The sequence below is a fragment of the Neovison vison genome, chromosome 3, assembly GCF_020171115.1.
Source record: "Neovison vison isolate M4711 chromosome 3, ASM_NN_V1, whole genome shotgun sequence".
Classification (NCBI taxonomy): domain Eukaryota; kingdom Metazoa; phylum Chordata; class Mammalia; order Carnivora; family Mustelidae; genus Neogale; species Neogale vison.
Genome location: NC_058093.1, coordinates 217785460 through 217810721, shown reverse-complemented (window position 1 = coordinate 217810721; position 25262 = coordinate 217785460). Strand labels below are relative to the sequence as shown.

At 55.1% G+C, this 25262-nt stretch overlaps 3 protein-coding genes across 4 annotated transcripts; 1 reads left to right on the top strand and 2 right to left on the bottom strand.

The window, feature by feature from the left end:
* Positions 1-26: 26 nt before the first annotated feature.
* Positions 27-2701, bottom strand: SELENOM (selenoprotein M). The gene is made up of 5 exons (XM_044243896.1): positions 2508-2701; positions 1291-1326; positions 881-915; positions 460-538; positions 27-382 (listed from the first exon to the last, which is right to left on the bottom strand). Exons 1-5 carry the CDS (start codon positions 2625-2627, stop codon positions 224-226), a joined length of 429 nt encoding a protein of 142 aa, XP_044099831.1. The 5' UTR covers positions 2628-2701; the 3' UTR covers positions 27-223.
* A 7045-nt stretch (positions 2702-9746) lies between these two features.
* INPP5J (inositol polyphosphate-5-phosphatase J) lies at positions 9747-18476 on the top strand. Its single transcript, XM_044243893.1, has 13 exons — positions 9747-9916; positions 11515-12674; positions 13037-13153; positions 13291-13399; positions 13633-13749; positions 14091-14266; positions 14645-14756; positions 14898-15007; positions 15148-15331; positions 16935-17072; positions 17198-17275; positions 17401-17505; positions 17708-18476. Exons 1-13 carry the CDS (start codon positions 9806-9808, stop codon positions 18212-18214), a joined length of 3024 nt encoding a protein of 1007 aa, XP_044099828.1. The 5' UTR covers positions 9747-9805; the 3' UTR covers positions 18215-18476.
* A 110-nt stretch (positions 18477-18586) lies between these two features.
* On the bottom strand, positions 18587-24098 carry PLA2G3 (phospholipase A2 group III). 2 transcript variants are annotated; one of them, XM_044243894.1, is made up of 7 exons: positions 23419-24098; positions 22270-22402; positions 21890-22024; positions 21273-21580; positions 20514-20643; positions 20291-20407; positions 18587-19711 (listed from the first exon to the last, which is right to left on the bottom strand). In XM_044243894.1, the coding sequence occupies exons 1-7, from the start codon at positions 23936-23938 to the stop codon at positions 19513-19515; spliced, it is 1542 nt and encodes a 513-aa protein (XP_044099829.1). In that variant the 5' UTR covers positions 23939-24098; the 3' UTR covers positions 18587-19512. The 2 variants fall into 2 exon arrangements, with proteins under 2 accessions (XP_044099829.1, XP_044099830.1); XM_044243895.1 differs by having other exon boundaries at positions 21905-22024.
* Positions 24099-25262: the final 1164 nt, after the last annotated feature.

The following is a 25262-nucleotide window of genomic DNA, read 5'->3' as shown; positions in this document are numbered from 1 at the left end:
GCAGCAAGGAAGGAGTCGAGTCTCAGTTGATGCGGAAGAGGATTTAATTGATCTGAGTAGGGAAGAAAGGGGTTAGGTTACCCCAACTCCATCTCTGCCGGCTCTGGGACGAAGCGTCGGCCCTCAGCGAGGGAAGTGCTCCCGGGACGCTGAGCGCTTCATTCTGTCCCCAGGGCTCAGGCGGGGGCGTTGGGGGGGTAGGTTTGGGCCCACGCTGCGGGACTTAAAGGTCAGGGCGATCCGGAGCGCCTTCGGCGGACTTGGCGGGCGCCTGCAAGTACTCAGGAGGAACAGGTTCGTCGGGCGCCGCCTTGCGATAGAAGCCGAGCTCCTGCACCAGCTCATTGATCTCCTCGCGGGTCATTTCACTGAGTGGGATCCGCTGAAGTAGAGGAAGGGTGGAGTCAGTGCGCCTGGCCCCGCCCCCGCCCCACCCCCGCCCGGCTTCTAAGGCCTTACCTCTAGTTCTTCGTAGTGGTGGCCCAGCAGGACGAGCTCTGGGTCGGCCCCTGGAAGGTGTTTCATTACCAGGTTGTGACTGGAGTTGTTAAGGTGTGTGGTGGTGACCCGAGGTAGATGGGGATCTCCCACCTATGAACAGCAAGTGAACAGCTCTGCCTCTTTTGCCCAGGTAGGCAGAGATCCCCCATTTACACGTGAGGAAATTAGAGTTCAGAGAAGTAAAGGGCCCTCCTCTTCTCGGTTCTTGTCTGCGGCAGTTATCACTAGTCAATTTCTCTTGCCTACCACCTAGAGAGTCGCTGGGCGGTCACTATCAATTCCACTTGTCAGATGAAAACCCTATCTTTGAAGATAGGGGAAGGAAATTCTCCCAGATCCTCCTCCCCACTCACCCTCCCCCACGACGGAAGAAGGATACTATAACGGGATGTCCTGGGTGACGAAGGCCTTCACCTGGGAAAAAAACAAAAGAATCGGACCCCAACTCCTTCCAGATACCAGCATGAAACTGAAGCCACATTCTTGACTCCCACTCCCGGGAAAGTGCCCCCAGCTAATCTGTACGAATATGTTACCCATCCCCCAAGGGGCTGAGTGGAGACAAAGCTGGAGACTCATTTCTTCAAACTTACCTCCTTTGGGATTGCCTGGCTGGCTCAGTCGGTTAAGTGCTGGACTTTTGAATTTGGCTCAAGTCATGATCTTGGGGTTGTGAGATCGAGCCCCGAGTTGGGCTCTGTGCTAGGTGTGGAGCCTGCTTAAGATTGCTTCTCTCCTCACCCCCCCCCCGCGCCCTCTTTTAAAACAAAAAACAACGAAACAACTTACCTCCTTCAGGCGATTCAGCTGTCATCCTCCACAGGTCTGGAGGGGGACAAAATCAGATAGATCAGGGAGTCCTTCATATCTTTCCAAACACACCCTCAAGACCATTTCACCCTACTCCCAGAGTTGGGTGGGGCTGTGGATTACCCCTGGAACAGCAGTTTCCAAGGTGTGAAGATGGAATTCCCTTATGAAAGAAGGGGGAAACACTGTACAGATAGGAAAACAGGCTTTACGGCCATCAGAGAAAAGAGGCGCAAGACCAGAGACCCAAAGTGCTTACCAGCCTTGGGGCTCTTGCTTGCACACCTTACTGTTGTCTCACTCCCAATGCCCAAAAGAAATGGTTACCTCCCTAGGCAGTAGAGTCCTGGGCCTGGACTTTGGCCCTTAGAACCTCAGGGTGGAGGCAGGCCAGAAGGAAACAGCTCTGAATTGCCCTTCGAGACCCCATTAGAGATACCTCCCATCTGGTCCCCATGCAGAGCTGGGCCTCCATCTGGTTGCTTGCGCAACATGGGAGCAACGTGGAACCATGTGTGGGCCCCTCCCTGCACTCCCAGAGGGGAGGGACACCACCAGCAGGAGTCCAGACCCCAGGACCACCTATTCTAGTCCTCCTTCCTCCTCCTCCACCTTTTGTCAGACAGAAAACCAAGATCCTAGAAGATCTGTGATGGTTCAAGTAACACAACAAAATGGGGACTCTGACGGGCAATTTCCCCACAGAGGAGGTTGGGGCTTGCTGCAAAGTTAAGTGTTGGTAATGGAGTTGGCTTTTGCACGGTGGGGTGAGCGCCCAGAAAGTCTTCCCTCCCTCTGGGAAGGGAGAGACAAACCGGAACTGGGGTGGGGGAGGAAGTCCGAGAAAAAGTGCAGTGATGGGACGATGTAAAGTTAGGCCTCAGAAGGCAGGTTTGGAAGAGTCACAGGCAGGGAGTAGAGTTAGGGGACAGGGCCAGTATGTTTGGGGACCCGCTGTCCAGGCGCATGGGAAATTAGGGAGGAGTTCTGTTTTCCAGGCCTCAAGATCGGGTGTCTCAGGCTTCCACAGTGGGTGCTGGGGCGTCCTGAGGCTGGGAAAAGGAAGGGAGGGTCCCGGCCCTGAGGGGGACTTGGGAGTCGTGAGGGTCCTGGGGCCAAAATGAGCGGTGATTCCAAAGCTAAGAGGCCACAGGGTTGGGGGCAGTGGTCCCTGAGCTAGGGATCAAAGCACTCACCTCTACCCGGGCCCGGGCCAGGCCGTGCAGACGGTTCCAGTCGGGCCGGAAGGTAGTGACGGCGGCCGCGAATGCCGCGAGAAGCAACAGCAGGGGCCGTGGAGGCAGCGGGAGGTGCATCGAAATCCGGCCGAAGACGATCCGCAAGAGACAGGCGAACGGCCGGACCACTGCGCCACGTCTCGGTCAGCCGGCTGGCCCCGCCCCGCCCGAGGCCCGCCCCTAGCTGTCAGTCTCCGCCCCAGGGCGGGCTCTGGAGCTTTCAGCTCTCTTCTGGCAAGGTTCGGAATGTTCTCTGGTTCGGGATCTTTTCTGGCCCTCAGGCCTTTATTTTCCCAGCCCCAAGAGTGTCCACGCTCCCTCTGCCGACCGAGAGCGCAGACGCTAAGGCAGGATGCGGCCAGACAGTGCCCCCTTATGCCAGCAGGGGGCGCGGGAGGTATGCGGACGGACAAGGGAGTTTCTGGGCCAGCGACTTGACTTGAGGATGGGGAAACTGAGACTGGGGAATTCTTGTTTGTGTCTTTAATTTCTTTGGGTGAAATTCCGATCTAGGTTTCAAAACCCCGGAGCACACATTATGGTGGGAATGTGGGATATTACGTGCTCTGTAGGGGCTGGAAGGATAAAAGGGTTAATACACATAAAGCCCTTTAGAAGAGTCCCTGGCACTGTTAGCTTTCATTATTTCATTTCTTACCACATAAAGGCCCCTGTGAACTCCGTTTTGCAAGTTGAGAAGCAGGATCAGAAAGGTAGACCGATTACGTTGTGGATCTGGGAATTGAACCTGAAACGTCCCTGCGCTCATTTCATCAAACCAAAGATAACTAGATAAGGACGCCTCCTCCCCTCTTTAAGCCTGAGGCAGACACAGCAAATTGATCGCACTGGTCTTTGCTGTTGAATCTAGACTGGGAATCAGAATCCTTCTCAACATGAAGTCAAAGCTGCATTATACCTCTCATGCACCCCTAGCCATTTTTGCCTTCCTGGGCCTTTCCCCCCATTAAACAAATATATATTTAAAAAGGCATTTTAAAATAAATTTAGTTAATTTTTTAAAATGGCATTTTACAACGGCTTTAATTTTTTTAAAAAGTGAATATAATCCTGGCTGGATTCATTATTATATGTCTATTTTTTTCTTTAAATTTTAAAAGAAATGAAAATTAAAACAAGTTCATAGCCTCTAAAAGTATCTTGGGTCCACAACACTAAGCCTGATGGATTAAGTCAGGTTTGCACAGACACCTTTGCTTATACACTGCTACCTCACATTCACCGACTTGATTGTAAAGATATAATAATAATGGGCTTAGAGTTGTTATTGAATACCCATTCTTTGTAAATACAGTAAGGCACTCTAAATATAACTGGTTTTATCCAGACTGTTGACATGATAAACTATTATCTAACACTCTATTTACTGCTATGGAAGTGTGAATTCATCTGAGCTTTCTGCGGGGCAATTTGACTCAATAAATCAAAACCCCAGAAACATTGCTTCTACCCAGTCATTCCACTTGTCAGGATTTGGCTCAAAGTAACCATCAGAGAAGGCACCAATTGTTAGGTTAAGTTTGTTTATTGAAACACTGTTTACCCAGCTGTGGTTGTCAGCAGGGGCTCTGGCTAAACTCGAGCTCCCAAGGCATGGGCAGCATCCATTAGAGGAGTTGCTGAGTAGTTGCTGGGCACTGGACTCCCTGTACCTGCTAGCTTTTGTGTTTCAAGGCGTACATCTGTGGAAGATAAGGCAAAACTGGAATTTCCCTGTGGAAGAGAAAATTCTGTGGACTGCAACATCCCCTCCTGCCTACAAGTTTCCAGACAGCTGGCCTGCCCCGCGGATTTCAGACATGTCGACTGGCCCCCACAGTAGTGTAAGCCTTTTTTTTTTTTTTTTTTTTTTGCAATAAATCTCTTTATGGATTAGGAAAAAAAAACACTTTATAATGGTGAAAAACTGGAAATACAACCTAAGCATGTCTCCTCAGGGAATGAGTTAAATAAATGATGGTACCTCCATAAGATAGAAAATCATCCGTTGTTTTAAATGATGCAGCATAGTGCTGAACAACTGGAGAATGTTCATAATTATGGTATCAAAAAATTTCTAAGCTATAAAACAGTAATATCAGTTGGGAGTTGTGACACTTTGGGCTGCAAGTCACAGAAACCCCAAATTAAACTGGCATAAACAATAAAGGAAATCTGTTGGCTCAAAAAAAAAAAAAATTCAGTGGCAGGGGGGGGCTTCAGGTAAGGTTTGATCTGGTTGATAAAGTCACCAAGAACTGATTTCTCTCCATTCTGCCTTCCATGGTGTCAGCTTATTATTAGGTCCATTAGCTACATGGTATCAAGATGGCTGCCAACAGTAACCAGGATCACAGAGTCCTTCATTTATATCTAATGAGGAGGAGATTATCTTTTTTGGTAACCTTTTCAGGAGAGAAGCAAGCTCTCTTTCGTAAAAGTCTCTTTATATCTCACTAGTCCATCTGTGATCCAGTCTTGTGGCTAGGGGAATGGAAATTTCTCATTGGCTTAACAAGTTGAGAACCATTCCAGAAGCCTCTCAAGGATGTGGGCTGCAACAGATGTTGTAGCATCAACATAGTAGCGAGCCAGTTTTATAAAATACATATATATATAGATATATATGCCTAGACCAAATAACAAAATCTAGATGGAAACAACCCAAGAAGTCAAAATGGTCATCTCTTGGTAGACAGAATTATAGGGTGAAGGTTTTCTTCTATTTTCTCTATTTTCTATGATAATTATGTATTACCTAAATACAAACAGTAAACTTTATTTACAAAAATAATGGGGCAAATGCCTTGGATTCCCTCACCCTTAGCCCATACCCCAGCAAGAGCCTCAGAGTGGCTAAAGCCAGAGGCCCCAAGGAGCCTGTGGCTTTTCTGCTGACAGAGCCAAACCTCAGCTCTTCATGGGCCCATGTTGTTCACTGGACAGATGCCACCAAACCACTCTCAATGCATTAACCTAGATGTTGTGGCCTAGAGGGGCCACTGTCTGGGCTGCTGAGGGTTGACTAGCCAGCCAGTGGAACCAGTGGTAGAGACACTAGCAGGAACATTCTGGCATCAGCACCCATGGGAAGCCCAGGATCTCCCAGAACAGATCTCTGCTTGTAATCCATGCCCTTATGTAGCATTTTTTAAAATCTAGGCTGGCAGCCTTCCTCAGATGGGGCTGGGTTTGGTGTTTAGTCTGCAGTGGGGTCGGGGTCAGGGTCAGCCCTTGGCCTAAAGCCAGGTTTAGAACCAAGTCTAGGGCTAGAGTCAGGTTAGGGCTCTGTCAATAATTGGACTTGGACCTCAGTTTGTAACCAAGATCAAGCCTCAGTCTATGACTATATTCAAGGCTCAGGCTTTGACCAGATTCAGTCAGTGCACAGTCCGAAACGAGGATTCAGTGTGTGACCAGAGTTATGTGACCCAGGGTTAGAGCTCATTTTGAAGTCAGGATTCAATCAATGATTTGGCTCAGGGTTCAGTCTGTGACCAAGATCATAGCTCAATCTGCCACCAGGTTCGGGATTTAGTTAATGACTAGACTTGGGAGTTCAGTCTAGACCTGGGGTCGGGGCTCAGTCTAAAATCAAGGGTTAGTCTGGATGGGGTTGTAATTCAGTAAATGACTATGGCTCAGTCTTAGATAAGGATCAGGGCTCAGTCTGGGTCCAGACTCAAGGTCTTAAGTTGGGATCAGCCTTAGTCAGGCTTGGATAGGGTTCAGTACATGGGTAGAATCAGGGCTCCATCTAAGAATACATCAGGATAGGGTATAGGGTCAGTCTTGCCATGAGATCAGGGCTCAGTTAACACCAAAATCAGGACTCAAACTGGATTTGGGCTCAGGGCCATGATTTAGTCCCGTTCTGTGCTTTGTTCTGAGCTCCAGAAAAGCAATTTCTGGATACATGAGAGCCCAGGGCATCTTGGTATGCAGGAAATGCAAGCCCCCAGGCAAACATACGTTCTTGCAGTAAATCTCCCTTTTCCTGCTGAAGCCGGTGTCCTAGAGCCTTCTAACCTACATGGCTCTGCTGCCCAAGATCCCCTCGCACCAGAATAAAAATAGCTGCTCACTTCAGAGCAGCTGACAGCGGGTGCTGGGCTGCCTGGGAGGAGGGGGAGCTAAGGAGAGGGAGGAGGGATGCCTGAGTGCAGCCCCAGCTGTGTGACCTCGGGAAAGTCACTTGTCCTTGAACCCATTTTCTGCAGGGCAGAATGGGAGGTAAGGATGACACCTGCCCCAGAGTGGGAGAAGGAGGAGACAATAACATAACATGTGGCACTTGGAGCCAATAAGGAACCCTGGAGCAAGGGTAAGAGAAATGTTCCTCTATGCCCTGTATGCTTCCACCTCAGGGAAGCCCTCCTCAATGCTTCCCTCTTCCACCTTCCTACAGGACCCTATGGCACACTCTGGCACACTGTACATCACAAGGGATTTATTTATCAGCTAGTGGTCACAGTGTGACCTCCCTCTCTGTGGGTCAGGGTGACCAGGGAGCAAAAGGAAAGAGGATGGGCCCCTTCTGTACCCTTACCATCCTCAGGTGCCCCTGGGAGGTGGAATAAGGGGAAGGAAGAGGAAGAGGGGAGAAGGAAAGACAAAATCTCTCTTCCTTTCCTGCTTATAGTGGGTTTACTTTGAGCCGAAGGACCACGAGGGCACATATCCAGATTTTATACCCTGTCATACATAGCCTGGACCTTCCGCACTCCATTCTTCCGCCCCTGCTCCTCCCTCTGCTTCCCAGGGCATGTCTCCTTTTTTTCAATTTGGCAACACCAACTCTCCTTCAAAGGAGTTCAACAGTCACTTCTATAGGGGAGAATTATCCACTCTCTCCTGGGAACCCCATGCTCTGTCCCCTAATGGCTGTGTAATCCCTAGAGTTCAGTTTCTTCCCCTGTCAAATGGAGATCTTATTACCAACCTCCCAGGGTTACTATGGAGAGTGAGATAATTTGTCAATCATCAGCTCTCTCCTTTCCTATTCCTGACCTAAACAGCCTGAAGGGTAGCATTAAGCGTTTCCAAGAGGGGGGCTGGACAAGATGTACCCTCTGCCTCAGCACACCACCCCCCTACTCCCTGGAGTGAGGGAAGGGAGGGAACCAGGAGGGGCCTTTGGAGACAGCCGTCTCCAGGGGGGCGGTTCTCCCTGGCAGCTGCCCCCAGCCTGCCGCCCAGAGCCCCAGAGCCTGTTATCAACCTCCTTAGTCATCACACCAGGAGCTCAAATATAGCTCTTACCCTGCTCCCTTCTCAGCCAGGGTCCGCCTCCCCCACCCCCTTCTCCTGGCAAAGCCATGTCTGGGTCTCACAGTCCCTGTCCCTTCCCCCAGGAATGCAGTTAACACTGGGCCTCAGTTTCAGCATCCGCTAAATGGGCAGGTTGGAGCAGATGCTGATGATGGTGATGTTGATGCTGATGACGGCACTGATGATGTTAACTCCAGAGCAGCTGCCCTCACAGAGAGCTCACTGAGAGCTCTGGCTCCGTGGCTAAACAGTCCATTTACATCCTCTTGATGAACCTTCACCGCAACCATACGAAGCATCTGCTGTTTTCGTCTCCCTTACACAAATCGCAAATTGGGAATCAGAGCGACCTCCCCAGGTAAGTCAGTGGCAGGGCCAGGAACAAAGTCCCCTATGGGATCTGACGTCAGGGAGGGACAGTAACGAGAAGTCCTGGGCTGCCTTGCAGCCTGCAGCAGGCCTCTGTACGCTCATTTGCATGACATTTGCCTGGTCTCCAAAGGACACTGATGCCCCTTCTCAGCGGTGGATGGCTGAGCCCTGTGACAGGCCCCAGGGACAAGGATCTGCCCTGCCCCCCCATCTTCCAGGATTGCATTGGAGGCCAATCCTCATGATCCTCGATCCTCACAGGTCCTGTTTTCTCATCTATACAATGGGAGTCAGAGAACTGGGAGGGTAAGTCCAAATTTTCCTTCCCTCTCTGGGAAACACAGATGAGACCCAGAGACAGTTAAGCAGAGGGAAGAAACCCATCCAGGAGAAGGGGTGAGGCATCTGTCCATGCAGCTTTCATGCAGGGGACCACACAGGCCCATGAGGATACAGAAGTGACCGTGGACCACCTTTGTACCTTTGTACCTGGGTACAAAACTTTGGGCATTTTCTAGCCACACTGAGTGCAAGCACTCCTCTCGCAGCAATCCAGCAATTCTGCAAACATCAGGATCTCGGGGATTACTTAGCAGATGAGAGAGAGGGAGGGAAAGAGGCAGAAGCAGAGGGCCCACCTCTGAGCCCTGTCACTCATTTACTCTCCTCACTCACTCACTGAATCATCAATTCATTCAGCAAACATTTCCAGGGACCCTGTGCTGGGTCCTGACCATCGAAGTTTCCTGGGCCTGTTTTTCACCTTCCTACCAGCCTGTTCCCCCACTGCTGGGCCTTTCTCCACCCTAGTTCCCTGCCCCCAGAAACCCCAGTTGGCTCCCATGGGTCTTGGGTCACTGAAAAAAGCTCCCTTTCTTCACTGAAACTGAGCCGCTGAGGCCTCCCCACCAGGTGACCTTGAGCTAGTCCCTCACCCAAACCACACCCAGTTGAGTACTGGAAAGAGAAAAGCTGCCAGAGAGGGGCTGGGCTGTGAAAACATCTGGGGCAGGTGGCCAGGTGTCTGCAGAAGAGCAGGGGCGGTACTGAGGCTGAGACAGGAGGGGACTCCAGTGGCTGGAGCCGGAGTGTCTGGCTTTGGGATGGGAAGGATAGAGCCCGGCAGGGGGCGGGCACTAAGGCCCAAAAATGGGACAAAGGTGGGGGCCAAGGCAAGCCCTGGGCTGGCAGGGAGTCAAGGCAGCTCACAGGATTATGGCAGGGACTCAGGTGTCTCTGCGGCCCTGGAAAGGGTGCTGACCTCTGAGCTACCTGTCTCTATCTTACCCTCAGGTGTGTCAATAACCCACATTTGAGTAAGGACCCACAGGCTAATGGCTGGAGGGTGGGGGCAGACAGGTGCCAGCTGGGACCCAAGCCAGGCCAATGGGCACATTCTTTACCCACTGCATGACCATTTCAGCCTCAGCAGTCAGCTTGAAGGGTTCCCAGAGAGCAGGCCACCTTGCCTTGGCCACCTCTAGGTTGGGAAGTAGGTGCCTGTGTCTTTAAATTCTCAGCAGGTTGAAACGGCTGATGACATCACTGGTTCCCGGGAGCGGAGGAGCTAGAGCCAGAGCCCAAGGGAGCCCGGGCTGCTAGGGGCTGCAGACATGGAGGGCCAGAACAGCAGTGGCAGCAGGAGGCCAGGGACCCGGGCTGGCCTGGGACCCCTGCCGGTGCCCATGCCCCGTGGGGTTTCCCAAACTGGAGCACCCTCCAAGGTAAGAACCCTAAAACCTAGTCCCCCATCCCTGATCCTTGGTCCCACACACCCCCACACACCGCAGGCACTCTGGTGCCCCTGGCTGAGGGGTGGGCACTCTCTTCTGCCCACTGGCAGGGGCTAGGCAAACAGGGCACTCTGGGGGATGAGGGGGCAGTGATGGGACACCCAGAGACAGATGGAGTTAGCCATCTCTGGGAGCCCCCAGGAGAGCCCTGGGCCGGGTGTCGGGGGATCCAGCTGTACTCCAGCTTTGCTGTGTGACCTTGGGCAAGTTGCTTGTCTTCTCTGAACCAATGCAAAATGAGGAGGCTTGTCCCTGAAGACTAAAATGGTGACATCTGGGATGTCTAAGTTGTTAGTGCTGGAGGCGGTATGGTGGTTGGGGGGACACTTGGAGCCAAGGAGGACGCCCAAAATGCAGGCTCAAAGAGCTAAGTTTGAGGAGGAAGGTGGAGGCAGAGTTTCAGGTTCTCTGAACCGAGAAGGACATGGGACACAGACAGAGCTGCCTGTCTGGAGGCAGGGATGGGCCGCCTCAAGGCAAGGGTAATCTTCTTCTGCCCTCCCTGGCAGAGGACGTTTTATCCTGTCTTCGGGAGACAGGGGCATCAGAAACAGAGGACAGATAGGAAAGAGAGAGGAGGTCCCCGGAGAGCCTCACATCCCCCAACTCCACCTGCCAAAAGGAGGATACCTGCTTGCCTGTCCTCAGAGGTGGGGGAGACAGAGGAGAGGGTACAGCTGGGCACAGAAAGTGAATGCCAGGATCAACAGAATCCTGGACTTGCTCTGACTGTTAGAATCACACTTGATAAGGACGGACTATTCCATGGGCTCAGATGGAATCCTATCAAATGTTCGGCTCATAAACACAGAGAATGGGAGACCAAGGTTTCTCGGGAGCAAAATGTGGCCAGCAACCCTTCACCAGATGCCTTCATTTTACAGACAAAAACTGAGGCCCTGGGCAGAGAGGTGCATGCCTGCGGTGAAACGGAGCTGGGCTTGGAATTGACATGGCTAGTCTTAGCCCTGGGCTCCTGCTCCTATATGGAACTCTGGGACTGGGACCAAGGAGTTTGGGATGCTTGGCAGGGACAAAGCTGGGGGTTCCTTGAAGAACTATGGAGAAAGGACACAAATTTAATAGGCTAGATTCAGGGTGTCCAGAGAGGGCAGATCTGGGGAGTTAGGTCAGTAGCCCTTAGCCAGGGGAGCAGGAGGAAATGCAAGGAGGGCTGACTCTAGATACCCAACCTCCAGCGTGCCCAGGGAGTGGGTGTTAGTCAGGAGGGCAAGGAGAGAGCCCTTGGGTTCAGGCTCACAACCTGCCTCATTTGAGCTGGGGTCTTAGGTTCCCCATCTATGAGAGGGGTCAGACTTGAGGGAGGGGATAAAGTTCTGCATCCTGATTCTTCCAAAAGAGAAGCTGATTCGTGACAGAATGGATTGAGGTGAGAAATTAGGGAGTACATCCTTGCAAATATATGCCTTTCTTGGCCTGAAAGACGGAGTCTGCTGGGGTCTCTATGGAACTTGGGGCCCAAGCCCCTGGTTAGGATTACCCTGAGTCTTTGACTTGTCTTCTGCAAGGTGGATGCAAGTTTTCAGCTCCCAATGAAGGAGAACATGGCCCTAGCACCCTCGGAACCAAGACTGGCTCTAGTGCCTGTGGGCCCAAGAGCAGCTATGCCACCTTCCACAGAGGGTCCAAGGTCTGCTCTGGTGTCTCCCATCCTGGCTCCACTCTCTACCCCGGGAGGGCAGAAAACAGCTCCTACCCGCCGCAGTTCCAGCCTAGCTCCAACATCTGTGGGTCAGTTGGTCGTGTCTGCCTCAGGTGGGCCAAAGACTCCTCCGGTGACCTCAGGCTCAGTCCTGGCTCCAACATCCCTGGGACAGCTGGTGATGTCTGCCTCAGGAGGGCCGAGGCCTCCCCCACCCACCCTGCCGCCCCGGCTGTCTCCGACGTCCAGGGAACAGAAGCAGGTGCCACCTGCCTCCGTGGGACCCAAGCCAGCATTGGCTGCCTCAGGCCTGAGCCTGGCTCTGGCCCCTGAGGAGCAGCCCCCACAGCCCCCCTTCAACTCTTCCCCAGTGCTCAGTCCAGTTTTGTCATCCTCTCAGGACCAGGTCCTGGCTCCAGCTTCTGTAACATCGACCTTGGCCTCTGGGGGATGGACACCAGCTAAACAGAGGGATCCCCCTGCCCCTAAACCTCTCTCCTCTTCTGAAGGGCATCTTCAGGCTTCAGCTCAGGCATCTGGTCCTGTGGGCTCCACATCCTTGAGCCAACCCCCCCCGGACCCCCGGATCTCCCCTTCCTTCAGAGCCCGGCCTGAGGCCCCCCGCAGCAGCCCTGAGGATCCTGTCCTGCCCCGGCCACCCCAGAGCCTGCCCCTGGATGTGGGCCAGGGCCCTCCAGAGCCTGCCACCCGTTCCCCAGGACTTCTGTCCCCTACCTTCCGGCCAGGAGCCTCCTCAGCCCAGACTGTGCCCCCACCTCTGCCCAAGCCACCCCGGTCTCCCAGCCGTTCCCCCAGCCGCTCCCCCAACCGCTCCCCCTGTGTCCCCCCAGCCCCTGAGACGGCTCTCCCTAGGCCTGGCACCCAGGGTGCAGGGTCTTGTGGGCACGCGAGCCCCAGTCTTCAGCCCCGAGAAACGCCAGCTCCGGTCACCACCTCCCCTTCTACCTCCACCTCATCATCCTCTTGGTCAGCTCAGCCTACCTGCAAGAGTGACCCTGGCTTCTGGTGAGGGGGCCCTCTCCCAAGAAACATTGGTGGGGCTTGAGTTCTGAAGCTAGCCATCTTCCCAGGGTGGCTTACCCTACACTACCCCAGTTTACTTGCCCAAGGAAGATTCTTTGGGGGTTCTGGGCCTACTGTGGGACCCTCAGGAGACAGCATCTTCTCCTGAGGGACCTGCCCACCCCCGCCTCGATCAACCTCCTCTGGGAGAGTCTGGTAGGAGGGATATTGGGCCCACTTGTCCTCCTTCTGAGAGCTTACACCCACACCTGCCTCAGTTTACTTCCCCAGAAAGAGCCCTGTGGGAGGAAGGTTGAGGAGGGAGTGGTGCCCAGTGGTAACCCCTCTTATACCCCCAACCCCAGGATCACTGTGGTCACGTGGAATGTGGGCACTGCCATGCCTCCTGACGACGTCACATCCCTCCTCCACCTGGGCAGCGGCGGCAATGACAGTGACGGGGCAGACATGATTGCCATAGGGTGAGGGGGCTGGGGGTGTGGACCCCGTTCCTGGATCCCTCCTGCTTCCCAGACCCTTGCCCGTGGGAAGGACTTCTAGGGCACCCCCAGCCCGACAGCCGCCTCACCCCCACCCCTATGCCCACCCCTACCCGCAGGTTGCAGGAAGTGAACTCCATGATCAACAAGCGGCTCAAGGACGCGCTCTTCACAGACCAGTGGAGCGAGCTCTTCATGGACGCGCTGGCACCCTTCAACTTCGTGCTGGTAACGTCTCCCTCAGGCCCTGGAACGGGGGAGCCCCCTGGAGTCCTGGCCTGAGCTCTGCGTTGATTCACTGTGAGGCCTGCTGGACCTCTGTTGCTGGGTCCGCGAAACAGGATGGAGGAGCAGATTTCAAAGACTAGGGGAAAACGCACAGCCGGGCGGGGCGGGGGCGGGGAGAGGGCGGGGAATGGGGTTGTGTCCTGTTCCTCTATCACCTGCGCCTCCGGCCTCAGGTGAGTACAGTGCGGATGCAGGGCGTCATCCTGCTGCTGTTCGCCAAGTACTACCACCTGCCCTTCCTGAGGGACGTGCAGACGGATTGCACGCGCACCGGCCTGGGTGGCTACTGGGTGAGCATCGGAGCGGCCCGGGAGGGGACAAGGCCCTAAGGGGTCTATAGATTAGTTCTCTGGGTGCTCCTCGCACTGGCAAGGTCTCCCCATGCTCCGCCCCTTACTCTGACGCCTGCCTCTCCCCAACCCCGCCCAACACCCCACACCCCACACCATTTTCTAGACCCAACCCTCTTCCAATCCCAGCCCCATCCCACGGTTCTGCTCTTCTGCCTAGAACCCACCCGTCTCTAAGCCTTTTCCACTGACTGGCGGCCTCGCCCCTCTCTATGCCCCGCCCAGTACCTCCTCCTCTTGCCGAGGCCCCGCCCATGACTCGACCAACCCTGTCTCCCAAGGGCAACAAGGGTGGAGTGAGCGTGCGACTGGCTGCCTTCGGGCACATGCTCTGCTTCCTGAACTGCCACTTGCCCGCGCACATGGACAAGGCAGAACAGCGCAAGGACAACTTCCAGACCATCCTTAGCCTCCAGCAGTTCCCGGGGCCCGGGGCACACGGCATCTTGGATCACGAGTATGGGCTCTGGGCGGGGCCAAATGGAGCTTGGGCGGGCTAGTGAAGGAGAGGTGGGCCTCAGAGTCTTGAACACTTGGCTCCTGGAACCTGAGTACCACCAGCCTGGGTGGGCCTTGTAGGGAGAGGCAAAGCCTCTGCGGGGTGGGCGGCCCCCCCGAACTACATCTAGGAACACGATTGCTGGTGAGTTTGATGGGGGACAGAAACTGCCAGGTGGAGCTTTGCCCAGAGGCACTGCCTTGGTAGGGATCCAATCAAACTTTCTTTTTTATCTACATCCCCCTGCTGTTCCTTGGAGGCTTGGTTGTGGGTGGAGAAGGATCTGGGTTGGGCTTTTTCTCCCCACGGACCCTGCTGACCCCCATCCCCAAACAGCCTCGTGTTCTGGTTTGGGGACCTCAACTTCCGCATCGAGAGCTATGACCTGCACTTCGTCAAGTTTGCCATTGACAGCGACCAGCTCCACCAGCTCTGGGAGAAGGACCAGGTGCAGAACCCCAGCCTGCAACCCTAAACACCAAACACAAAGAACATGACCCACCACACTTTTGTCTACTAGGCTCTGGCTCTTGGCTTCACCTGTCCCATCCAAGCCATTGTCCAATTTTGCCCTTTTGAACTTTCACAGCTCAACATGGCCAAGAACACCTGGCCCATCCTGAAGGGCTTCCAGGAGGGGCCCCTCAACTTTGCGCCCACCTTCAAATTTGATGTGGGTACTAATAAATATGATACCAGGTGAGCTCAGCACTGGGATGAGGTGGAGGCATGGGCTGAGGTCTTCTGGATAGGGAAGAAAGGGAAGACGATAGGCAAGAAGCAAGGTTGGGGGCTGTGCCTCAAACCCCTGAAACTTAGGTCACCCCTGCCCACTTCAGTGCCAAGAAGCGGAAGCCAGCCTGGACAGACCGTATCCTGTGGAAGGTCAAGGCTCCAGGTGTGGGTCCCAGCCCCTCAGGACGGGAAAGCCACCGTCTTCAGGTGACACAGCACAGCTACCGCAGCCACATGGAATACACAGTCAGTGACCACAAGCCAGTTGCTGCCCAGTTCGTCCTGCAGGTGAGTCCTGGCCTCGTCCTCCCATCATGATATCCCCAGGTCCAACTCAGCATCACCTGGCCTACTGGTAACCCCTTGCACCTGCCCTCAGCAGCATCCATTCACTGTAGCAGAGTGGGACTGGCTTATGACCCCCATTTTCAGATGAGGAAACTGAGGCTCAGAAACATGGCATCACATCAGGGTCACACAGCTGGGAAATGGAAGAATTGGAATTTGAACCCAAGCTAGTCTGTTTTCAGAGTCCATGTCTTCTCCACTAATCCTAACTCGGTTCTTCCGAGAAAGGATTAGGACCACTTTTGTGAAAAATCACATTATGTAGTCATATAATAAGACCCGCAAAATCAAAATGTTTATTCAAACTTCATATAGCACTCATTCATATTTATTTACCATTTTACCATGTGTCAAGCACGGTGAGTGAGGTAGTAATGGGGAAGAGGAGTTGAGAGATGAAAAATACAAAGCTAAATTCTAAACAGTTACTGTAACTTAGCATGGTGTGTAGGGGAGAGGTGTCTGGTTGCCAAAGTAAAAAGAAATGCTAGAATTTCAGAACCGGACCTGGGAGACCACATAGTCCAACAGTTTATTTTTCTATGGGGAAACTGAGGCCCCCAGTAGGGCAGGCATGTACCCCAAGCTGCACATCAGTCCTAAACCCCAACTCTGGGCTGTCCGATTCCCTTCCTTGATCTCATAAGAGGGAGCCTGCAGGCCAGAGAATGTTTTCCCTGGTAACTCTGTCATGTGGTCAGTCCATGGGACATTGGCCAGTATCCTCAGCTGGGAATGGAAAGCTGCCCAAGTCTGGCCTCCTGTGACCTTCGGTAAAGGAGTTGGGTGTGAGGTTCACCCTCAGTCAGGGGCCTTTCTTGAGAACCACTCCTTTTTGGTACCCTACCCTGACCTTCTCTCCTCATCAAGGACTCTGACCCTTGCAAAATGTTACCTGTTGAGTGCCTACTGCATGCCAAGCCCTGGGATGCTGTCATCTGTTTGAATGTCTTTGTAGGCCCTGAGAGCGCCAAATTCTCCTCCCAGTTTTACTGGTGAGGGAAACTGAGACTCAGAGAACTTAAGTCTCTTAACTGAAGCAACACAATCAGAGTGGGACTTAGTGGGAGTTTTGATCTTTCAAGGCCCCAGAGAGCATTTCCAAGAGGCCACCCCTGGCAAAACTGCCGTAAGGAACCTAGGGACAGGGAGAGGATGTTCTGGTTTCTTCTGAAAACAGCCTGGTTCAAAAGCTGAGGGAGGGAGGGAAACCAGAAACCTGATAAATAGGAGGGGAGCAGACAAAGGCCTGAGGCTGACAGGCCATCTGAGTCCTTCCCTGAGGGACAGAGGAGGGGCAAGGGCAGAACCAGGGCTGCCCTATTCCCTTCAAAGCTGTATCTTTGCTCCCTAAGGAGGCTATTGCCGTAAAGAGCCCTGCGCTGGGAGGTGAGAAGCCTGGCATTTATCCTAGACCTATTCAGCCTTGGTTTCCCAGTCTGTAAGGTGGTTTCAGAGGCCCTGACTCAGCTGATTTGTGCTGACTCGGGCCCAAGGGCACTCAGGAGGGGCCCCTCCTGATGTTGCCCCTACCCCTGGGCAGTTCGCTTACAGGGACGACGTGCCACTAGTGCGGTTGGAGGTGGCCGATGAATGGGTACGGCCCGAGCAGGCGGTGGTGAAGTACCGCATTGAAACCGTGTTTGCCCGCAGCTCCTGGGACTGGATCGGCTTGTACCGGGTGAGAAGGGCAGGGATGGTCAGTGCCTCAGGGAAGGGAGGAGCAGGAGGAGCAGCAGGGGTGGGGGGATGGGGGTAGGGGTGGGGGGTTGATAGGAGATACTATCCTGAATCCTCTCACCCCAGGTGGGTTTCCGCCACTGCAAGGACTACGTGGCTTACGTGTGGGCCAAACACGAGGATGTGGATGGGAGCATCTACCAGGTACTGAAAGGGAGGGCGAGGGTGGGAGGAAGCCCCCGTTGCTCTTGGGGCTTGGGACTTGATTTGGGCAGTCCTTGAGGCTGCTTCCCTCACCCCAACCTGGGCCTATGCCCCGGGCCCACCAGGTGACCTTCAGTGAGGAGTCACTGCCCAAGGGGCATGGAGATTTCATCCTGGGCTATTACAGCCACACGCACAGTATCCTTATTGGTGTCACTGAGCCCTTCCAGGTGAGTAGGTCACACTGTGGGAGTGGGGGCTTCCCAAAGACCCTGTTCACAAAGCTGTAGCCTCTATCTTCTGCTCCATGGTCTCCTACAAGAAGCCTGACTTTTCCCGGGTCTGCTCATGGCCAGGGTGGGAGTGGTTCCAAGACGCCTTGAGTGGTTGGCTGGGGAATAGGGCAGCCCAGTGACCAGCCTTCTCCCCCAGATCTCTCTGCCTACCTCGGAGCTGGCCAGCAGCAGCACAGAGAGCTCCAGTGCCAGCTCAGAGGACGAGGATGACAGTACCCTGGAGCTGCTTGCACCCAAGTCCCGTAGCCCCAGCCCTGGCAAGTCCAAGAGGCACCGCAGCCGCAGCCCAGGCCTAGCCCGCTTCCCCGGCCTTGCCCTTCGGCCTTCATCTCGCGAACGCCGCGGTGCCAGCCGCAGCCCCTCACCACAGAGCCGCCGACTGCCCCGGGTGGCCCCTGACAGGAGCCATGATGGTGGCAGCCGGGGCAGTAGTGAGGAGGGGCCCTCTGGGTTGCCCGGTCCCTGGGCCTTCCCACCATCTGTGCCTCAAAGCCTCGGCCTGCTGCCTGCCTTGCGCCTGGAGCCTGTCGACCCTGGTGGTGGGGGTTCCTGGAGACCTAATCGGGAGGCCCCAGCCCCCAGCAGCCTGTCTACCAGTCCCCAGGGCCGGCAGGGGCTGGAGGAAGGGGGTCTGGGGCCCTGAGGGTGGGTGAGCAGGTGGGCCCAGGTGGCCTCCGCTGTGCCCTGATCTCCTGCAAACCCACCTGTGTCCCTCTTGCTGCTGCTCCAGCTTTATCTGCACCTGCCACTCTATCCTGGCCAGGGCTGGCCACGTGGGGTCCCCCAAACTCAGTCCTGGCACCTCAACTGTGACAATCAGCAAACCCCTATTGACCCCCATCTGAGATGGGGAAGGGGATGCGATCCTGGAGGCCATCAGTTAGAAATTAAATGCTCCAGCCTCACTCCTGACTCCTTTCTAACTTGTTAGCAGTCTGGGGGTGGGGGTAGTCAGAGAAAGAGACTAAAGAGGCAAGAGGATGATAGATCTGACCATTACCAGGCTCCAGCTGTATACATTACACATGCCATCTCTTTTAATCTGCACCACAACCCTGAGTTGTGGTGTTGAGTTCAGTGCAGTTCTTAGACATATTTCACAGGTGGGCAAACTGAGGCCTCCAGAAGGCAAACCTCTCAGAATCAGACACCCAACCACAGTCTAGCTATGTGTGAGAGGGAGGGAATGTTTACTAGGTGCTAAGCACTGTCCATGTATTGGTTTCCTTAATCCTCAACAATCCTATGAGGTAGGCCCTCATCACACTGCCCCTTTTCAGAGGAGTTACTAAGGCTCAGAGTGGGGGAGGTCCCTCGTTCAAGGACACAGAGGAGATCTGAGTTTTAAGTTTAGGGTAGGTAGGAAAAAATGGGCCAGGGCTGGGCTAGGAAGGGCACAGCGCTGTTGAGAAGGGACCCCCCCCCCAGGGAAAAGGGTTGGACAGTGCCCCCCCCAGCCCCCCTCCCCTTCCCTGGATCCAGATATAGGCGCTTCTGTGACATCCCATTTCCCATCGGCTGCCTCAGGCCTCAGCAAGTGGGTTCCTGGGGCTCCTCTGGACAAGTTTTTGAGATACGTGTTGATTTTGCAACCAGGAGATACAGTACTCTTCCTCCTACCTCTGGAGGCTGCTGTAATAAATTACCCTTTCTTCATTCCCATCTGGCAAGGTCCAAGCCCAGAGCATCAGAGTGTGCCTCCTGAACACCACAGCCAAGCACAGAGGGGTTGGGTCACCAGCTCAAAATCACCCAGCACAGCAGGAGACGTGGTCCAGTATTTCAGCCTCACCTCCCCTTGCCTCCTGGCTGTCCACGGGGGTCCCGAGCCATGCTTCAGTCTAACACATGGAGAGGAAGCCAAGAACCCCTGGGGCCTAGCAGAGCTAGAGGCAGGGCCCCGTCTGGTGCCCAGGAGAGCTGGAATTGAGATCACCAGTTCTAGGATTTCTCCCTCCTGTTGGGTCTCTTCAAGGTCAGCTGCAGGCAGCGGTCATAGAATGACATGGGGGCTCTTGGGTGATCCGAAGGCTGCAATTGCCCCTCACCTGTGCCCACACCCCAGAGCTGGCGTCGCCTCTTTTGAAGTCGCTGCAAGTGCCGGGCTGGTACCTTAATGGCCCTAGGGTCTCCGGAACAGCTGTGGGCCAAGAAAAGTGGGGCAGGTGGTCACAGCTGCCAAAGATCCCACCCTACTTTGCAGACTCAGGGGCTGAACCTGGCTCGGAGCAGGGCTGGGGCCAGTAAGGGGTTACACCTCGAATGTGGAAGGCAGAAGAAACCTGGGTTGGCACCCGGAGGCCCCAGTTTGGCCAGCAGCTTGCTGCAGAGACGTGGGCCGATCTGGGCCTCAGTTTCCTCAGCCCTGAAATGGGGATGGTAACAAGGGGCTTGCTCTGGGAATCAGAGCTGAAATGAGATTTTAGGTGAGGAGTGAGAGTTAAGCAAACTTTTTACTATGTGCCAGGCAGACCTTGGGCTATGTGGGTTGCACGTACCATTTCCTTGGTTTCTACAAGCTTTTTACAAGTAAGAAAATGGAGGCATGGAGAGGTGACTGAACTTGCTAGGTCACCAGGGAGCAGGGGGAAGATGACGATGGAACTCAGAGCTGCCTTAACTCGCTTCCCCATCTCCTCAGCCCTGGCACACAAAGGGAGGATAGGTAAACCACCCCTTCGGAAAACGCCCCCTCCCCCCTGGCCTGGCCACCACTTACCCTTTGCCCTCAGCACAGTCCAGTGGAGGGGCTAGCTCGAAGCAGGTCATGCCTAGCAGCTCCCAAAGCACGTTGGTGCCCTCAGGTGGGCTGTGGAGCCTCAGGAAGCGTGCCAGACTGAGGGCAGAGGCAGGCTTAAGCTGGGGCAGGGTCTGGCCACCCGAGAGCCCCTTCTCACAGACGCAGCAGGCTGCCCACCCCCAAGGGTCCGAGCAGGCCTCACCGACGTGTGCAATTGCAGTGGAAGAGGGGCTTGTGGGCGCTATTGAGCAGCTGAAACTTGGTCTCCTGAGGCCCAATCTGCTGCTCACATTGATCCAGGCGGTGGAAGCTGCGGCAGGCCCAGCGGGCATCTGGGTTTGGGGGGCATGATGGTGAGGGGAGCGCAGTCCCCCAGCAAATCCCCACTGATGCCCACTGCCATTTAGGAGAAACAGAGGCACATGTGCTCAGCCACACAAACACAGGGTCCTCCTGTCTCACATCATTCCTGTCTCATGTACACACACACACACACACACACAGCAGTGCTACCATAGAACCCAGAATGTTGGTCAGGAAAGGTTTTTTGGAGGAAGAGACTGCTGAGCGAGGATAAGAAGACTCGGGAAGAGTGCTCCAGGCAGAAGGAACTGCATGTGCAAAGGCCCAGAGGTGGGAGAGAGCAAGCTGCTTTTGAGGAACCAAAGGAAGCTTATAAGACTGGAGTTTCAGCTGGGGAGTAGAGTTTGCAGGACCAGTGCCTGAGGACCCCTGTATGTGGGCACATCGTGAGTTAAGAGGAGCCATGGTAGGGGCTCAGTGAGGAGTGAAATGGTCAAGTTTAGGGCTTACGAAAATCCTTGTAGCTGCAGCATGACCTGAGAGGAGGTTGGGATATCCCAGGAGGAGTTTAGAAAAAGAAAGGAAGCAACACAACCCCTCACAGAGACAGGGCCACCTTCCCATATCAGGAACCCCCAAAGTTAGGTTCTGTGCTCACCCCGGGGTTTTAGGCCATTCTGTGGCCACTGGAGGCCTGGATGGGTGACCTCCAGCGAGGCTGTTGGGGACATATCAGGTTTGGTAGAGGCCATGGGGACCCAGAGGGCTGTGGTGTTGGTTTTGTGGGTGTGCTTAGACCCTTTCCGCTGTGGCGGCCGCTTCTGAGGATGCTGCTTCTGTCGAGGCTTGCTGGGGGCTGGGCTTTGGAGGCTGGGAGTCACAGGGGTGGTGGGGGAGCTCCAGGAGGCATTGTAGATGGTCCTGGACTGGAGGCGGGCAAGGGGTATGGAGCCATATGTTCTACACCTGGAAGGTAGCAATTGGTGGCAATTGGTAATTCACAATCCCTTCCTCCCCCGCCCACCACCCCCCACCAAGAAGCCCCAGATTCATCTCCATGGAGACCAAGGCTCTGTCAGTCCCATCCCTTATCCCACTGGCCTGTGTAGAGCACCCAGGGAAGTTTCGCATCCTGGGCCCTGCCCTGAGGAGAGCACAGGGAGGATGAGGCATCATTTGCTGGAGGACAGACATACAGACAAGCCTCACTCCTAGGGCTCGGAGCCCGGGCTCCCTCTCTGGCTGGGAAGGAGATTGAAGGGAGCAGCCACATACCCTCCCCACCAGTACCACGCCACACACGCCTCCTGTTCCTCAAGCACAAAGCAGGGGATCTCCAGCACATTGAAGAAGGCCACGCCCACGATGTCCGAGATGGAGTCCCGTTGGTTCTGCAGGCATTGCTGGAACCTGCCCAAGAGCTGACACTCAGGTCCCTGGACCAAAGAGGGCCCCCCGGCTCCTCCTCCAAGACCATCCAGTCACCACCATGCCAATGGTTTGGGATCCAAGAGTCTTTTCTCCTAGGCTTCAGCTTTCCCACCTGCAAGGTGGGGTCTGGCTGGCTGATCCTTTAGGGTTCTTTGGAATCGCAGTCTCTGCACCCAGGAACTACCCCACCCGTGAGCCCCCAGCCCTCTCTACCCACCGCCAACCTGGCATCACAGTCACAATGGGAGATGGTGTGGAATCGGTAGTTTCGGATGCCGTAGCTGTACTGGAAAGGTGAGATGTTCTGTGGGCAGCGGTCATGCTCCCGGCAGCAGAGATCAGGGCCTTGGAAGACCCCTGCAGGAAGCAGAGGGGGCATCAGCTGAGCAGGGTCTGGGGCTCCCCACGCTGGCTATGTCTCGCTGGTATAGGGAGCAGGGGCCTTGTTCTTGCCCCAGCCCTGTCACAGATGGCCTGAGTGGCCTCAGGTCAATCTCCCTCTGTGGAACTCTCGGTTTCAAAGCTTAGAGAGAGCAACCAGGCACAGGCTTTATTGGGCAGCTCCAGATGCCAGGGAGCCCACCCAGGAGGCTTTGTCTGGGAAAGGGACTTCCTCCAGGGAAGTGAAGTCTGTCTCCAGAGCTTCCAAGCTCACGCCCCGAATGAAACTCCAAAGTTATGAATGTGCACAGAATGGCATGGCAAAGAGGCAGGGTGCAACCTTTCTCACTGGCATGATGAAGCATTGATTGCCACGATGCCAATCTGCTCCAACTCAGGTGCCAAAGCCTTCCCCCAACCTGACGTGCGTGCACAAAGACAGCTGTACTGAGTGCAGGAAAGTCATCCAAGTTTGTTACAATCTGAGCAATGGTGCCTTTTACTGAGCATTTCCCAATTGCCTGGCACTTCCCACAGCCAAGCTCCCAGCAGTTCTGTGAGGGAAATGTCACCTCCATGTACTGGGGAGGAAACCCAGGCTCAGAGTTGGGAAGTGACTTGTTTAGCTTGCATTTGCTAACCCAGGCCTTTGGGTCTCAGCATCCACTCCCCTGGGTATCCTGCCTCATAAAACCACCTCTTGGGTAATGTATTTTGGCTCAGCCAACCTCGGACCCATCCCAGTCAAACCCCTCCCAGGCATGGTGATTAATGAGGACTCCGAGTTTGACGAGGAGGTTTCCCATCTATGACCTAAATTAAGCAACCCATGATGAGACTTAAGGTCACCCCCATTTTACAGAAAAGGACGTTGAAATACCGAGTGATTAAGTCACTCGCCCGAGGACACACAGCCTGGGAGAGTCCGGGCCAGGGAAAAAGCCAGCACTCCCCCACCGCCCCCCAACACAGTCCACATCCCCATGCCTCACCCAGCTCGGAGGAGTTTCCAGCAGAATCCCCTACTCCACACCACAGCGTGCCAGGCATGGTCCAGCCTCTCTTCACCCGCTGAGGTCTTACGCTCCCAGGAGCTCCACCTGCTTGCTCTTCCCTGGTCTCTGCAGCTCGCTTCTCCCTAGCCCCTTCAGGCCCTCGGCAGGCCCTCCACTGACTCCAAAGGGTGGCCAGGGCTCTCTGCAGCTCGGGGCCAGGGGTGTGGATGAAGGAGCCCTGGGTGATCTCACCAGCACAGAGGGCACTGAAGGCTGCGGTGAGCTCTGGCTCGTCTTGCCAGCTACACGCTTGCAGCCTCCCATGCCTGTCCCAGCGGGTGTGGAATAGGGCCAGTCCTTGGGCACCCTTGCTCAGAAAGCTCAGGGTCCCCAAGGGGCTGCCGGGGATGGGCCTGGCCAAGTGGCAGGAGGTGCTGTCCCAGCGGAGGGCAGAGGGGCCTCCCATAGCGACTCCCAGGAAGCTCAGCATCCCTAACAGCACTACCGGAACCCCCATTCTGTCCTAGGCCAGCCCAGTCAGACAAAGCCCCCAGGACACCTACCCCCGGCAGCCCACGAGGCAGGAGCTTTAGCAACTAAGCGGAAGCAGTGCCCTGCAGACCCAGTGCAGCGGGGCCAATGAATGGAGCTTTGGGAGGAGTAGGAAGGAGGCTGGAGTATGGGGTGATCTCGGACTTGTAACTGAATCCACCGGCTGGGCAGGCTGCTGATTGGCCAAGGAGTGCACTTGCCAGGGCCCACGCCCCCATTCACCACGCCTTTCTTATCCAGTCACCTGCTGCCAGCCCCGCCTGGATGGGGACTGTGGGAGCCAAAGCCTTGGGCTGTGGGGCAGGGGGCCAGGAGGGGATCTCTACCTTCCCGGAGAGGGAAGAGAGTTCAGGGGCTCAGAGGAAGCTCCCAGAACTCCGTCCCCACACTCACCCACCTCCATGAAGTTGGCAGAGAGCCATGGCCTCTGCCAGACCTGGGTGAAGGGGGTGAGGAAGGCCTGGGGCCCTGTGGCCACTACCCTGTCTCCCAGGGAGGTCCTGAGGCTTCTGGGAAAGGGAGCGGCTATCCCCTGGCCACCTGGGGTACACCACTGCCCAGAGCTGGTTCTAAGAAAGCCTCTAGGCATAATCAGGGGACAGCGCCCCAGGGCTCCCCACTTCCTGGGACTCCAAGACACAGGCCTGGCCAAGCAGCAACCCTCCCAGTCTGATATATATGGTGGAAACAGAGCCAGAGAAGGCCTTGAGAGCACAGAATAGGACAGGGCTAATGCTCTGGACTTGAAGGGACTGGAGTCCCCAGAGGAGTGGAGGGCTGGGCAGAGGGCTGAGTCTGCAGCCAGCTCCATCCTTGGACTGTAGCCACCAGTGGGACACAGCAAGCATCATGCATTCCCCAAGGGACAGGAATGATCTCTCTGTCAGGGAAGGGCTACTGCCAGCATGTGTTTCTGTGTCCCAAAGCTAATGTATCGCCCAGCTTCCAACCATCCAGGAAAGCTGGGATGCTCATATGCTATTATGAAGAAACTGAGGATCATCAAGGGGGAGGAAACTTTAGGTGACAGGCTCCAGTGAGGGAGGACTTCAAGGCTGGAAGCACAGCTCTCAGAAAGCTTTGCTGGGAGGTCAGGACTGGCAGAGACAGTGATCTGTCTGTCTGTCTGTCCATCAGCACATCAGCCTACTGCTCCCCAATATCCCTCTCAATCTCCATCCTAGTCTCTTCCAGGAGGGCAAGGCCTGGTGAGGCAGGGCCGTGGGTAGAGCTGGGGAAGGGAAGCTCACTCTACATAGCAGGGGGAAGGAGGGGTGGCTGGGTGTGCA